The following is a 16,704-nucleotide window of genomic DNA, read 5'->3' on the forward strand; positions in this document are numbered from 1 at the left end:
ATCTGTTGTCGGTCCACCTGTTCGCCTCGGAGGCATGGAAAAAATGGGTGGAACTGACGTCATCACTCCGACGTGGCTCTCTTATGGCTCCGGTGAAGTCATACGGAGTCGCGAGCAGAGCCGTGGTATTTTGACGTCCACATCGGCTTGGAGAGCTGGGGGGAAAAATTCCATGGAATGCTGGCGCAGCTGGCGCAGGGGATATTCACAAGGTGAGGAATCCACAGGCAGATACTGTATCCACCAGAAAAAGCGTTACCGAAGGTAAGTAACTTGTTCTTTACTGCCAGTAATTTCATCCATTTTTCTGCCTGTAACTTAGTCTTTTCTGCCTGTATAATGCTTATTTGTCACTGCTGTATATTTTTTGTTGTACACGCCAGTTTTAAGGAGCTGGCTCTCGCTGGGCGCTCATTTTTCCTGCCTGTTCACGGTTCCCACTTCCTCACACCCATTGCCCCTCCCAAGATCTACTTCATGGAGGGCGCAGTATGGCAGTGCAGCTGGTGCATCGAAGAAAAGCTCGTCTGATACCAGACCACGCCCAGCACCAGGAATCCTGGCCCTCCTGCTATTCACAGATGATCTGCTGCAGAACTCCGAGCCCTGGACCCCAGATGCGCAACAGCTGCTGCATCGCAACTTTCCGATCAACGGTAGGGCTTTACACGTAACTCAAGGGTGTAACTCAAGACCTCCCTCCCTCACGGACACGCTCCCAACACCTGCCTCACTGACTGCCACTACCCTGGAACCACTCCACTGCCTCCTACTCAATGACTGATCACTCTGCAAACAGGCCTTCAAAATCTGAGACATCATCACCGTCACCCCGCGGCGTCATCATCACAGAGACATGAGTCAACCTCTCCGCCATCCTCGACATTGCCACAGCAACGCCCAATGGCTGCAAGATGAGACTGCACCAACAAACACGGAGGCGGCATCAACTTCATCCAAGAAACCATCAGTTGCACCACTGCAGAACACGACACCACACCGATCATAGAACACCTCAACTTCCAACTCCAAACCTACAGCAGAACCACCATCAGAGGGTGTTGCAGAAGATAGGATCACACCCCAGCTTCTGCAACACTATCCCCGAATTCATCGCCCCACTCGCCATTGACTCCAAGCACTACATCTTCGTCTGTGACCTCAACTTCCACCTCATGACGTAAACACCGCCAACTTCCTGAAAAGCATGAGCAGCACCTGCCTCACACAACTGGTCACCAACACCACACACAGCACAAGACACATTCTCATTTTCACTGCCAGCTACAAAGTCAAGTACATCCATGTCACCAAACTCACCTGGACAAACCATGCCATTGTCCATTTCACCATCGCAGGACCCACACACACCATTACCAAGCCTCCCAGCTCCTCCCACCACAAACTAGAACAAAGTAACAGAGATCAAACTGATGAATGCCCTCAACACCACCCATCCTGACTCTGCAACTAACGTTGAGCAGGCCGTTAAGAATATCTCCACCTGGATCACCAACTGGGTTGCCCCTATCGGGCCCACCAAGACGTGGAGATCCACCAAACAAGCTAACTGGTTTACACCAGAACTCAGGACCATGAAACGCAACTGCAAACGTCTAGTAAGAAGATGGCGCACCATCAAGAAACCCACAGACTGAGCCATCGTCAAGTCAGCCTTCAACAAATACCACCAACACCTAAAAGAGATGACAAGATGCGCCCTGGCAGACTACATTTAAGCCAGCTCCAACTACTGCAAGGATCTCTTCAACATCTTCAGAGAGTTCTCCTGCCCGTCAGCTACAGAGAACATGTTATCAGGAACTCTGCGACAACCTGGCGGACTACTTTCACAACAAGATATCCACCATCTACAGAAACTTCAATCCCCAACCCACCAACCTTTACAGCCTCCTCATGCCACCCGCTTGCTGCATGGGAAAACAGTTCACCACACAGTGCACCACAGCCAACATGAACACCAGTCACTCTGGAGAACCTGCAGACCCCTACCCCCACCATTTCTTCAACTTCAGGAGCAAGGAAATCGGCAACGAACTGACCTCCATTCTCATGCATCCATTACCACGGCCGCCTTCCCAGATGAGACATGCAGAGATCGGACCTCTCCTCAAGAAACACCTCTGCTGACCCCAGCGAACTCAAGAACTACTCCCCCATCCCTCTGCTCCACTTTCTCACCAAATCCTCGAGAAGGCCATCAACCGTCAACTCACCAAACACCTGGAGAGCAACAATATGCTGTACACCTCCCAATCTGGTTTCCGCACCGAGACTGTGCTGATCGGTGCCACAGACGACATCATGACCCACCTAGCATGGGTAGAAACAGCAGCCCTGATCCTCCTCGACCGCTCAGCAGCGTTCAGTACTGCATCCCACCACAAGAGACTATGCCACATCAGTATCCAGGGAGACGCCCTCAAATGGATCGCCTCCTTCATCAGAGGACGAACCCAGAGAATATGCCTACCACTCTTCACTTTAGAACCCAAGATAATCATCTGCCGCGTCCCTCAAGGATCATCCTTCAGCTCCACCCTGTTCAACACTTACATGACACCACTGGCCTACATCAGAACCCATGGCTTCAACATCATATCCGACTCAGACGACCTCCAACTAAGCCTCTCACTATCAGCCAACCCCTCCACCAGTAGGAACAACTTCCACAACTGCATGACGAGTGTCCCCGACTGAATGGAGACTAACTGCCTGAAGCTGAACACAGACAAAATGGAAGTGCTGATTTTTGGGAAAACCTCTCCAAGGAATGACACCTAGTGGCTCCCCCGAACTCTGACCCACTCCCACGCCTATGGACCAGGCCCACAATCTTGGCATTATTCTAGACAGCAAACTCACAATGAAATGCAGATCAACTTCTCCGCCTGCTTCCAAAGCCTTCGCATGGAAAACCATCACTCTGGACACACTAGGAAAAACGTCAGCTGGACCACAGCAATGCACTCTATGTTGGAATCACCACTCACCACTTGTGAAGAGACTTTAGATGATACAGAACTTAGTTGCCAGACTCATCCTTGACTCCCCCAAATGGACCCACGTCACCCCTCGCCTCAAGAACCTGCACTGGCTCCCTATCCAGAAGAGATGCCAATTAAAGATCCTTCTACACGCGTACAAGGCCCTCCACAACGAAGGACCTGCATACATCAACCACCGCTTGAACCTACCCCAACCCTCCAGAAACCTACTCTGCCACTCAAACCCCAACATCCAACCAAAGGTACAGTGGAGGACGCTCCTTCTTCCTCACCACCAAGTCCTGGAATGACCTTCTCCTTAACCTCCGAACATCATCCTCTCTCCCTGAATTGAAAAGGACTCCAGACCTGGATTTTCAGGTGATCTCAGCATAGTACCTGGATACCCTCACAGGTGATTACCATGCTATTCAAATCCGAGTTGATTGATTGATCCATAATTCCTACCCAAGGTAATCTCACATTTCCATATAAAACAATCAATTCAAACACCAAGTTTTTTTCCAAAAAACCAAAGAACCACGCGGGAAGAGTGTTACATACACTAGAAGCAAGAAGAGTGATCATGTACTATATGGCGAAAACAGAATCAATCAGGAGTGTGTCATTCACAGACAATAACATGAGGAAACGAGTGACAAAAGGTACAATCTCTAGATGGATTACGGAAACGATCCAAATGTGTCACACAATTGTGGGTATACAACTACAAACCAAATCAAAGGCACACCCTACTTGCAAAAAAGAGAAACAATAGCCTTTCTAGGAAATATACCATTGCAGAATACTTGCATGGCAGCTACATGGTCCACGGTGCACACGTACACGAAACATTATTGTATAGACATTCAAATGAATAAGGAAACTCAAGTTGAACAAAAGGTATTGAAACATCTATTTACAAACTCAAGCTCATCTTCATCCCAACCGCCACAAAAACAATGCACAGCATGTGAATCCATAAAAGATTCATCCTACAAAACGAAATGGTTTCTTAGGAGGAGTGGTAGGAGTAGTTTTGCAGCTTCAAGAATTTTCTGGATTCACAGGCAATGACCAAGCTACCCAGATGACAGGGGAGCAAGGAAAAAAAAGAATCTGAAGATGGCGACAATGCATGGAAGCTTCCGGGGAGGGCGTGTGACGTAAGGAAGAGGCTGTATTAGATACCAAATGGTGGGACAGTCGACGCCCAACAAAAACAATAAATGAGAGAGGCTACCAGAACACTGGAAAATTTCGGACCAACCACTAGATGGCGGAATAATGCACAGCATGTGAATCCAGAAAATTCTTCAAGCTGCAAAGCTACTCCAACAGGTAAGAAAGCATTTTATTTTCCATATACAAGCGTGCATTGTAGGTATCGGGACCCTAGTTCTCAGGAGTTCTCCCAAGGCCCACCTTTCAGCAGCACCGCTTCTGCTATGTGCAATAATTCAGCTGCTCAGTGTGGCTAAATGGGGGGAAAGGTTTTAGAGAGGTTACTTCATGAATGATCAGGAATGAGAAGGCCCAAAAGCTAGGGCTGATCCTATTGACTTGACTTTGCAACAGTTACTAGTTATAACAAAAAAAAAAAAGAAAAAACTCCTTGACCTGAAAGAAATTTGGTTAGGAATACTTGTGTTTTTTGCTATCTGAAATTTCACTCTTAAGTTATTCTGCACTCACAGCGTGCAGGTCTAAGAGATTAAGCAACATTTGGTTAATGACTGAAAAATTCATAAATTATGTTTATCACTATACAGAATATAAATGGGTTCAAGATTTTGATTCTGAGCTAACAATCAGATGACCGTCTTTCAGAGCCTAACACAGATTTCCCTCTGAAAATCAAAAGCTTCAAGCTAGTTTAGAAATTGCTAATCTGAATTCTTCACAAGAAATTAAATATTACTCGGTCTTTGCACAAATTTGTGGTTACTCTTTATTAACTGGCTAGTTGTTGATAAAATAGCCTTTAACTTTAAATTTCCTGTTCCCTTGAATTTCCGTCCTTTATCTATAAAAAGCCTAGAAAGGTGGTTGTTGTGGTGAATAAAATCACGTTCTTTTCTCTTTGACTTGACAAACGTTTCACTGTTCTTAGTTCTAAAAAAAATCACTGTGATCTTCTTAGAAAGGTTTCTTTTCTGCACAGATTGCCACTCAGGACTCCAGAATACCCAAAGCTCTGCTCTCCCGTACTCTTAAACTAGTGGCGTAGTAAGGGGACACTGGCAAGTTTTGGGGGTGGCGGCCTCCTCCCGCTCTTACCTGCCATTTTGGTGCGGTATTTCGCCAGCACCCCCCCCCCTCCCTCTATTCAATACGCCCACGAGCGGCAAACACCAGGAACCGCCACGGCGGCCAAAGGGCTCGCTACACCATGGTCTTAAACTCCCTCTTGAACTGCTTCCAGGAACCACAACCCAGCGGTATGGGCACGGTCCCATTTTAAAGTCTGATCTTCCAGAATGGCTGCTGATATTTCTTTGCTCTTGCAGGAGTTTCTCAATTGTCATGAACATTTGGCCAATTGAGTCTCTTGCTGGTTTCAATGCTTCTGCCCCCTTTATGCACAATCTGATGCACATGCCTAATCTTTGTGTCTGTCCATTCAACCTTTGTGTGAGGTGGGCAGAACTTGCAGCACCATGCTGTCTAGTGAGTTGTAAATTTGGCCGATCTTTCCTGACAGCAGTACACCTCAACGTGATAATGGATGCTCAGTCTCCTCTCACTGGAGGACCACGAGTGCGAGCTAAACTCTGAAGTAACACAGATCTTTTGGCACTCTCCCCCACCCCCTCTTCCGCATGTGTTGACCATCTCTTGCAATAGGGTGGTCCGGTTTCCACCAAATTCTGAAAGCTTTCCATCTCCATGTTTGGAGATTGAGCAGCAACAGTTTACCTCCTTCGACTTATGCCAATGTCTTTGATGTAATCCTGGTGGTGAGGCATTCCTCCACTAAATGTATATACGCCAGTCATTGGGACAGATGTGTGGATTGGTGCGACACCCAGCAAATTGACCCTGTACAGGCAAAGTTGTGTGAAGTTTTGCGGGTTTTTTTTCGTCCCTAGCCCATCAAGGACTTGTCTTTGGCACTATTTAGGGTTATTTATCGATTCTTTCAGTCTTCTTGCTGTTGGCGGATCAGCCTTCATTACTTAAATCAACATTTGCGATGAGGGCTTTGGAAGGTTTGTAACACTTGCTCCTACTAAAACCGTTAGTGATGCCTCAGAGGACTGAGCCCTCTCATTCTTGTTGTATACCCCTTTTGAGCCGCTGCACAGTTGACCTTGAAGGCAGTCTTTCTCATCACCTCTAGCTGTGTTAGCAAATTTCAAGCTCTCTGTGTATTTCCACCTTACACCACCTCTTCCCTGATATAGTGGTTTAAAGACCTGGGCTTCCTTTCTACCTAAAGTGATCATTCCTTTTTATGTCTGTCAGGCTACCACAGTCCTGACATTCTTTGTCTGCCTCATCCGTCTAAGGAGGAAGACAGACCATTGCTTGGGTCCTAAAAGAGCATTGAGCTACTATATCAAATGTACCAAGGAACATTGGGTTGACAATCAGTGGTTGTTCTGCTGCGAAGAAGGGCAAGGCAGTGCACAAACGGACAATCTCCCAATGGCTTATTCTCTGCATAAAGATCTGCCTCACTTTAGCAAAGAAACAGCCTCCGGAAGCTTACAGGCTCATTCTATAGGGGACAAAGCTGCTACCTCTGCTCTAGCATGCAGAGTGACTGCCCTGGACATCTGTCAGGCAGCCACGTGGGCTTCAGTACACACCTTCCCAAAGCAATACTGCCTCGTGAGTCATTTCCATCAAGAGGGGCATTGTGCCTACTCGGTCCTGCAGGACCCAGTTTACGGACCCACCTCCTTCAAAGATACTGCTTTGGTATCTATTTACAAGGGGAGGAATCCATGGTAAGAAGTATTTATCTGAAGACAAGTTACTTACCTTCGTAACAATCTGTTCTTAGCATGTGTGGCTGTAAATAGACATGCTTTCCATACTTCAACTATCTAGTGTTGGACTTGAGACATTTGCAACTTCTTTTTCTTCAAAGAAATCTTTTGAGTCCCTTAGTTGGCAACGGCTCCACTGTTAGATTATTTTCTTCCTCCTTCGGGTTCATACGTGTTCTGATCGGGCTCCTAGTCAGCGCTTGATAGCACCTCTCTTGGGCCTTTCCGACCAATCCATTCCCAAAACAATCTTTACGGATCAGTATGCATACATCATTCTCGGTCTATGGTCCTCGTATCCGGTGCTCCGTTAAATGCCTTCCCGTGGGGCCTCTGCTCCCTCCCAGGGCCTTACTCCTTGTCTCAGGGTACTACTCATCGTGAATGCACTATATATGACGTGGCCACTGTTCGCGTCTTAAACTAGACTCCACTCTCTTTCCTTGTAATTAAAGAAGAGACCAGCATTCCATGAACAATTGCACCAAATCATTTATTTTCAACGCTGACAAGGAATAATCACATCCAAATATAATTCTTCACCCCTGAGTGGGCTGATTAAATGTCAAATTTCCGTCTTTGGGCAAACCTTTTCTTCTAAATTATGGCGGTCGGTCCAGCCGTGGAAGTGCACCTCTGCTTTGCAGGCCTGTTGTGATTCGGACTGACAGTCACAAATGGGGCTGCAGACTTTTTTTTTATGTGAGAGTATTGCCAGCAACACGGAAATTTGCCATTTAATCATCCCACTGAGGGGTGAAGAATTATATTTGGATTGTTTGGGGAGAAACAGCAAACCCACTGGGGTAATGCACTTTTTGCAGAACTAAGATTACCAGAATGCACTTAAACTCACCTGCGGGCGGAATATTTATTCATGAATGATAATCGACCGTGAGGCCAGTTTGTGATGCATGGCCTGTGAGCAAGAGCAGGGAAGCCTGAAACCCGTATCACCCATTTTATTAGTACTAAATTCACGGACCTCTGAAAAATCTGATTTGCAGAGATTCTAACTGCTGTGCCTCATATACCTACAAGTTTATGTGCCAGCCACCTTGCCATCATGACACATTCATTCAAATATGTTGATAGAACAACAAACTTACAAACATTCATGTGTTTACTCAAAGACAAACATCTGCAGCTGTCCACACCCATACCAGCAAACAGGCACTCATGCACATAGACCACTTTACCCACACATAGGGACATCTAATGTTCAGTTTGTCGCTTCTATATCCCTTTAAACTGCTCTACGCCCTTCTCAAAGTGCTAGGTAATATGGGAGCAGACCAGATGGTCTAAGGATTTACTGCCTGTTTGCCGACTGGCATGTAGGGCAGCAGCGAAGGACCTTCACTTCTAATGCGCCATGAAAGTAGTCTTGAGTGGAATGGAAGGCTGCAGCGGGCAAGTTGAGGAACAACTTTGGGAAGAAGATGGGATGAGGTACTACGCAAAAAAAGTCTGTAAATTGGTTAAAGGTGAAAGAGAATTTGAGGGAAAGTTACTTTTGTGTTCATAGCATGTGTGTCACTATATACAAAGGCTGTGCATATTCCAGCCATGTAGTGGTTGCCTTTGAGGCTTACATCAAAGAAGTCTTTAGAGTCAAGGGATTCACTACGACTCCTCCCTATGTGGACAATGTGCATGGGCACTGACCACATGTTTGATTTATATATTTTTTCTCTCTCCATCTGGTTTGGACATGTACCGATAGGGCTCTGAGATTTGATGAGTCTCTCTCGTTTTTTCGGGCCTACATGATGATAACAGACACCATTGGTAAAAACAATTTGTTGACCGATCTTATTGACATACTGTCGAGGAGGACGTAGGGGAGAAAATGCCATACTCCCCGATGTCTGTAGTGCACAGTCTTCGTCTCCTGCCTGTCCCTTTAAGCATCCGGAGTCTAACTTACCAGAATAAGGCGGTCCGCCAGCCCTCCACCCCCTGACCAATGGGGAGAGGGAACCGCTCTGATGAAGCCGGAAAAGGATGCAGGAACTGAGGCTGGAGGAAGAACAAGCCCCAGACAACGCAGAGAAACTGATGAGAACCAGAGAGAGTGGAAGACAACTGGAAAAGCAGCACCAGCGAAAAGCGGAGAAATCTTCCCCGAAGAAGAGGAGACGCCAGGAGGCCAACGGTCCTGCAATTCACCCCGCCACACTTCCAGAGGAGTGTGGCATACCAAGGTACGTTCAGACTGCGGGTGGATCACAGGGCACTGGATGGGGGAGCAAAATAAGTAAGGGGAGGATACACCTTGGCTGACAAGACGGGAACCGGTGCGTTAACCAGAGTTCACTTGGTGGTGGTTCCTATTGTTTTTTTCTTTGGGTGATACCTCCCGCACTACCCTATACCCTGCAAGCTATGGTCGGTTTCCCGACGATCACCAGTTTTTCTTTCTTTGCCCGAGGGGCATAAAATTCCAGAACGTGACCAAGGAGCCAGGCGAGCTCAAGGAGGGGCGAAGTACTCTTACCCAAGGCCTACAAACCCGTGACGGAAGAACGTGGGCTGAAAGACGGACATAACGAATGCTCAGTCAATTAAAAAGTTAAAATGAGCCAAGTGCCACGTAGTTTCCTTCCGGGGCTTTACCCCTCCCACGAAGGCTAGGTGACGCATACTGTGGAGATGGCGAGTGACCAAGTCCCCAATAACCGTGGCTCTAGCATTTTTTCTGGGCTGTGTGCCCTCTTCACCAGCTTTTCACACTGGAGAAAGTGGAGCTTTAAGGGTGGTGAAATGGGCACCCATCACTGGACCATGACGATGGCTCACGTGAATCTTGTCTCCCCTTTCATTCAAAGAAAACAAACTGAAGGGAGAGTCATTGGATGCACAGTAAGACGTAGCAGCAGTCCACTGCGATACCCGTTACATGTTGGATGATCAAGACTCCTTCGGAGCTAAGGAAGGAGAGGATGCCGGACTTCCCAGCATTCTGCCACACCCAGCACCGCAGACCCTAAGCTCCCAAGACCAGCAGCCCTCAATTAAAGACCACACCAAGGCCTAAGTTTAGTTCCGATTCTCACATCAAGACTCACAAGAGGCCTCATGCTGAGGTAGATCTTTGCTTTTGAGGGAGTCTTGTGTTGAGCCCAGCACACAAGATATTGCCACATTTAATAACTCTACCACCTTTGGCCTCCAGTCGGCAGAGGGTGAAAGTCACAGATTTGAGAAAGGACCCAGCTAGGGGGATTGTCCACTCACAGCTGTCAAGTCCCACACAGCCCAAAGCCACACACATGCCTCAATACCACTGGAAGCCTTAGGCACTGGCACCTAGTAACCTGTCGATGCCAAGAGCACCATTGACTACCAGCTCCGATGTTTCAGAAAAGCCCATCCTGCAAAGAATTTAAGAGGAGCTTGATGCAAGACAGAAGTTTTTCTTTATTCATTTTGTCAATGGGAAGATTTCAGTCAAACCTTCTCTGTCGAAGCCAGCAGAATCTCTGCCTCGAAAGAGGAGGCTTGTCTACAGGGCATTAACTATACGGCCTGGGGTAGAGAAGGCTCTAGCTATGGGACCTCCAATTCCTAACACTGACTTGCACCACCTCCCAAGACCCTGATCACAAATCACCTGTCTGTGGTAGACCTCAATCAATCATGTCATTTGTATAGCGCGCTACTCACCCGGAAGGGTCTCAAGGCGCTGGGGGAGAGGGGTCCGTTACTGCTCGAAAAGCCAGGTCTTGAGTTGCTTCCTGAAGGAGAGTTGGTCCTGAGTTAGCCGAAGGTGGATGGGGAGGGACTTCCATGTCTTGGCTGCCAGGTAGGAGAAGGATCTTCCTCCGGCAGTGGCTCTGCGGATGCGTGGGACGGCGGCAAGGGCGAGGCTGGTCGACCGTAGCTGGCGGGTGGGCGTGTAGAAGGTCAGGCGGCTGTTGAGGTACTTGGGGCCCAAGTCGTGGAGAGCCTTTTGTGCGTGGGTGAGGAGTCTGAATGTGATCCTGTTGCTGACGGGGAGCCAGTGCAGGTCTCTCAGGTGGCCGGTGATGTGGCTGTGTCGGGGGATGTCCAGGACGAGTCGTGCGGAGGCGTTCTGTATGCGTTGGAGTCTTTTCTGAAGTTTGGCTGTTGTTCCGGCGTAGAGGGTGTTTCTGTAGTCCAGTCGGCTGGTGATGAGTGCCTGGGTAACCGTCTTCCTGGTTTCGGTGGGGATCCATCGGAAAATCTTTCGGAGCATGCGCAGGGTGTTGAAGCACGATGATGAGACGGCGTTGACTTGTCTGGTCATCGAGAGGGAGGAGTCCAGGATGAAGCCCAGGTTACGTGCGTGGTCGGTTGGCTTGGGGGTGGTGCCCAGGGCAGGGGGCCACCAGGAGTCATCCCAGGCGGAGGGCGATGATCCCAGGATGAGGACTTCCGTCTTGTCTGAGTTCAGTTTCAGGCGGCTGTTCTTCATCCACTCGGCGACGTCTTTCATCCCTTCGTGTAGGCTTGTTCTGGCGGTGGCTGGGTCGTTGGTGAGGGAGAGGATCAGCTGGGTGTCGTCGGCGTAGGAGATGATGTTGAGGTTGTGTTGGCGTGCGATGGCTGCAAGGGGGCTCATGTAGACGTTAAAGAGGGTGGGGCTGAGCGAAGATCCCTGTGGTACGCCGCAGATGACTTCGGTGGCCTCGGATCTGAACGGGGGAGGCGGACTCTCTGGGTTCTTCCAGCGAGGAACGAGATGATCCACTCCAGTGCCTTCTCTTGGATTCCGATGTCGCTGATGCACTGCACTAGGGTGCGGTGGCAGACCGTGTCGAACGCTGCGGAGAGGTCCAGGAGGATGAGGGCCGCTGTTTCCCCGTTGTTGAGCAGGGATCTGATGTCATCAGTGGCTGCGATGTGGGCTGTCTCGGTGCTGTGGTTGGCTCGGAAGCCGGACTGCGAGTTGTCGAGGGATCCGTTCGTCTCGAGGAAGGCGGCAAGCTGTCTGTTGACGGTCCTCGATGATTTTGGCAGGAAAAGGGAGGAGCGAGATGGGGCGAAAGTTCTTGAGGTCGGAGGGGTCGGCTGTTGGTTTCTTCAGGAGGGCGCTTCAAGATGTCCTCCCCCGCTGGAAGGAAATCTCAGGCCAATGGGTTCTTGCCGTCATCTGCCATGGTTACTGCCTATAACTCCTCAAAACAGTCCTAACATCGCACCCCCCTCCAACCCCTCACACTCACACCCTTACCATCTCTTTCTCAAGAAGGATGGTTCCCTCAGGCCAGTCCTTGACCTCAAGCCCCTCAACAGATGCTGCTGTTGGAACATTTCTCCATGATTACCATGCTGGATGTCATTACTCTGCTCCAGCAAGGGTACATGACTGCGTTAGCTGGGAAGGACACCTACTTTCACATACTCATACATGCTCTGCACCTGCACTACCTCTGCCTTGTGATAAATGACCAGCCCTGCCAAGTACTGCCGTTTGTGGTCATCTCTGCCCCATGAGCGTTCGTCAAGTGCTTAACAATGTTAGCAGCTTATCTAAAGAGGGCTAGAACTTGCGTTCCTTTAGCTCCACGATTAGTGGATCAGGAGCACCAGCCTGCAGCAATGCCTAGCCCTCACTCAAGCTGCAGTCTCCCTACTCCAAAGCCTGTGATTAACCATAAACGCCAGAAGTCCCACCTTCAACCCCTGCAAGTTCAGCCCTTCCTGAGGTCTACCCTAAATGCTGGTGCAGGTAAAGCCTACCCCTGCCAACAGAGGGTGCTGGCATGTTAGCAGCTGCTGCTTCCTTTTCAGCCCCATCTTCAGCTTACAGTCAGAACAGTAATGCGCTTCCTAGGTATGATGGACTCACCATAGCCTGCATACCTTCAAATGTGCCCACTGTAGGAGTGCCTTTCAGGACAGGCTTTTCCAAGACTGCGTTGTGCAGGTTACCATTTCAACAGACTGCTCTCTCTCTCAGGGTTCACATCAAGATGAAATGGCTATACAGAGGATGCAGTCTCCCCATTGCCAGTGGTACTCATCAACTACCTCGAGCTTCTGGTCATTCACTTAGCTCTCAAAGCCTTCTTTCAGGTCAGTTAGGGTAAATTAGTCCTCATCAAGACAGACAAAGTGACTGTCATGTATTACCTCCAGAAGCAGGGTGGTACACATCCTCCCCAACTATCATTATTAGCGCCAAAGATCTAGCACTGGGACATCTGCCACTGCATACATCTCCTGGCAGAGTACCATCCCAGAGTGGACAAAGACTTTGCTGATCTGTCAACAAGTCCACGTGTGGTAGTCCACCCACAAAACATACTCCTTTGCTTTCACGTTTGGGGTCCCACAGATAGACATGTTCACCACCCATTACGCAAAATGCCCAAACTTTGCATTCAGGTACCCACAATCCAAGAGAAGTGCTCTGTAGATTAACTGGTCAGGGATATTTTCCTCCTCTTCCAATCCTTCCACACGTGATAAGGAAGATGTAGCAAACCTCTCTCGCACTCATCCTAGTCTCTCTCACTGGGACCAGACGCCCTTGGTTCTCAATGTTCCTCAAGATGTCCATCAGCCTCCACAAGAAGCTCCCCAACAGGCCAGACATTTTCAAACCGAGCCAAGGCCAAATCAGACTGCTCAGCCTAGTGATCTAGCACCTGAGCTCCTAATATTTGGATACCTTAGTCTCCCACAAGTGTGCATTACAATAGTCCACGAAGCCCTCATTCCCTCCTTTAGGATCCTTGTTATTAAGGAATGTTTTGAGGACCTCAGGAGGATCCTATCTCACTGGGTGTCTCATGCTCCTGCTTGGAACCTTAATGATGTGCTCACCACACTTGTAGATCTTCCCTTGGAACCTCTTCGATCTTTGACTTCACAGTTGCTCTCTTGGCTGGTGATCTTCAAAGCCATACTTCCCTCAGACTCATCAGTGAGCTGCAGACACGTACCCTGCAACAGCATTTCATTCAGGTCCACAGACTATGGCTTTTATCAGAACTAATTCTAAATTGCTCTCTAAAGCAGTATTCCCCTTTCGCCTCAGACTCTAGTGCTACCAGTCCTCTTTCTGCAGCTAGACTATGTAGCGGAGAGAACTCTGCATACTATAGATGTGAAACAAGCTCTCATGTACTGTACTGATATGACTAAGCACTTCAGCAAATCTATCCAGCTCTTTGTCGCCTTTACCTAACTCCACAAAGGCCGTCTCTTCTCAAAGACTGGCATAACTAAGTGGATAGTCAAGCGTGGTCAGTGAAAAGAACCCTCCCTCGCATAGTGCCTGGATACTGTCACGGGTGATTAGTGCGCTATACAAGTAAATGTACCATATCCTCTCCGCTGGGGCACACTCGGGCCGCAATAGAGGTGCAACCATCGCCTTTTTGGCCCACATAATGCTAGCTCATATGAAAAGCGGCCACCTGGTCAACGACACACAAGTTCACCAACCATTGCGTGGGTATCCAATCCATAATCCACATATGGTTATCCAGACTGTAATAAGATCTTTGTTCCAGACTTCTGCACCATCCAGAGTCTAGCCATCGCTTATAGAGGGTAATGCTTTACAGTCTATTCAGAGGTTTGTACCTACAGCCACACATGCTATGAATGGAAAATATTACTCTGTAATCATCTGTTCACAGAGTGTACTGCTGCAGACGTCTCGTCTTGTCTCCTACTTTTACACTCTCAGTACACATGGTTGTCATGCCACTTTCATTCGCCACTAGATATGCACGTGCACATTGTCCTTGTCTACAGCCTTGTGACTCGAAAGACTACTTCGGAAAAAAAACAACTTGCAAACATCCAAGCCCAACACTAGCTGGCAGTAGTATGCAGAGCATGCATATTTACAACGTTACATTCTACAGACAGATGCTTACTTACAATGTAAGTAACATTTTCCTTGCACCTTACCTTTATTTTAGGAGAGTGTTCAGATTGTTTCTTCTTAAATGTGCGTCCTCTTTCAAACTCGCATCTGAAGAAACCGCTTTCTGTCAAAACTAACATTCTCTTCAGTTTCATTGGCCAACACAGAGAATATTTTTTCTTGAACAATGCTTTTATAAATGTGTTGTTGAATTCATGTCCTTTTGTTGAAATTCTCATTATGGTTTCATCTTATTTTTGTTGTTGTTTTGATAGATAAAGTGAAATCTTTCCGTGCTGCTCTACAAGAAGAGGAACAGGCTAGTAAGCAGATCAATCCGAAAAGACCACGAGCCCTATAAAATAATCGTCAGCTGCTGAACATTGTATAAAATCCTCTCTACTGTAAAATAACGTTATGAACCTCTGGCTATGAAAGGACACGGACTTGAACGCTTCAGGACTTTTAAAACCACAGTGGAAATGCTCTTTACCTGCTCCCTAGAAGGCATTTCGAATTTGTGTGAAACGCTTCAGTGATGTCGTTAACTGTTCCTTTGGCCAGACAGCACAACCATGCAGGGTTAGAATTCATTAAGCACTTTGTATGATGTTTCATTCATGTAAACAAGAAGTTTTATGTCTGGAAATTCTTGCCAATATTTTTTCCTCAAAAATAATGAATTACAACTGTGATGCGATGATGTTACAGTTTTTTTTTTAAAAACAAAATCGTTGTCACACACCAGCTGTGCAGTTTTAAATTGTGTTTGCATGCATGCACATCCTATCAGTGATTGTACAAAATGTTCCCTCTTACAGAGATAGCTGTGCTCCCTCTCTCCCACTTGGTGCCTTGAGTGAAGGCTTCTAACCCCAATTTCATCTCGATGAAGCACAGCCTTAACTTAATAAAACATTCCTTGTTTGTCAATGTAAATTTGCTTTTCTTGTGCATACATTTTAATGTGTTCAGATTTTTGTGTCATTTATTTTCCAGGATGTGCCATATCACTGAACAAAAAGCAAAAACTGTTACAAAATAATGGGCAAACAGCTGGATATTTCATTCTCCACTTGTTTAAAATCTGCAAACCATATTATTGCAATACTGTAAAAAGTGCTTCTTTAATTTTCTAACCATTTTTTATTTGTAAAATAAATCAACTATTATGTTAGTTGACATAATAAAAAAAAAAAGTAACCTAACAAATTGAGAGAAGTTGTACCTTTAACCAATGCTTATGGGCAATGCCTGATACTACTAAATGAAAATGCTAAAAAGAAAGACTGATCCTAAAACAAATGTGCGCTTCATCCTTGTGCTTCAGATGACCAACCTATTGGAAATCTTTTCTTGCAAGTACAGAATACTGTTCAAGACTTTCATTGACACTAGAGATTTATGTCAATCTATCTCACACCTTTTAAAATTCTACACGTACGCTCCAATACTCACCAGCTCGGCACACACTGTGGACTGCTTGTGTATAGTAGCACAATAAAACTCTTTAAGGTTGTCATACCATTAGTGGTGGTATTTGGAACCAAGGCTATGCTGCATGGCACTATCGAGAAAATGCTGGTGTTACATACAAATACAGAGACCCCAAGACTATATTATAGAGTGGAAATATTTAGGGCTGATCCTCAAATGCATTTACGAGTGCTGGGAGTATTAGTACAAGAGTACTCTTTTATGTACTTTTAGATGCCTTTGCAAATCTTCCCTGAATTGCCACTCTCTGTTAGTAAAAGTTTAAGGCGTATACAGTCCTTTCTATTTGTACTATCTGTATATGAATATTCCCATTTTAGATGCTTTGCAGGAAAATCAACAATGTATG

General features: G+C 47.0%; 1 protein-coding gene across 8 annotated transcripts in view; it reads left to right on the top strand.

Annotated features, from left to right (window-relative positions):
- KIF2A (kinesin family member 2A) overlaps window positions 1–16,070 on the top strand; it is a 418,450-nt gene extending 402,380 nt beyond the window's left edge. For all 8 annotated transcript variants that reach the window (XM_085631560.1, XM_085631589.1, XM_085631578.1 and 5 more), the window contains one exon: window positions 15,134–16,070. In XM_085631560.1, the coding sequence (XP_085487686.1) occupies window positions 15,134–15,219 (86 nt within the window). In that variant the 3' untranslated portion in view covers window positions 15,220–16,070. The remainder of the gene's footprint in view (window positions 1–15,133) is intronic.
- The last annotated feature ends 634 nt before the right edge of the window (window positions 16,071–16,704 follow it).

This window comes from Triturus cristatus, chromosome 2_1 (assembly GCF_964204655.1).
Source record: "Triturus cristatus chromosome 2_1, aTriCri1.1, whole genome shotgun sequence".
Classification (NCBI taxonomy): Eukaryota; Metazoa; Chordata; class Amphibia; order Caudata; family Salamandridae; genus Triturus; species Triturus cristatus.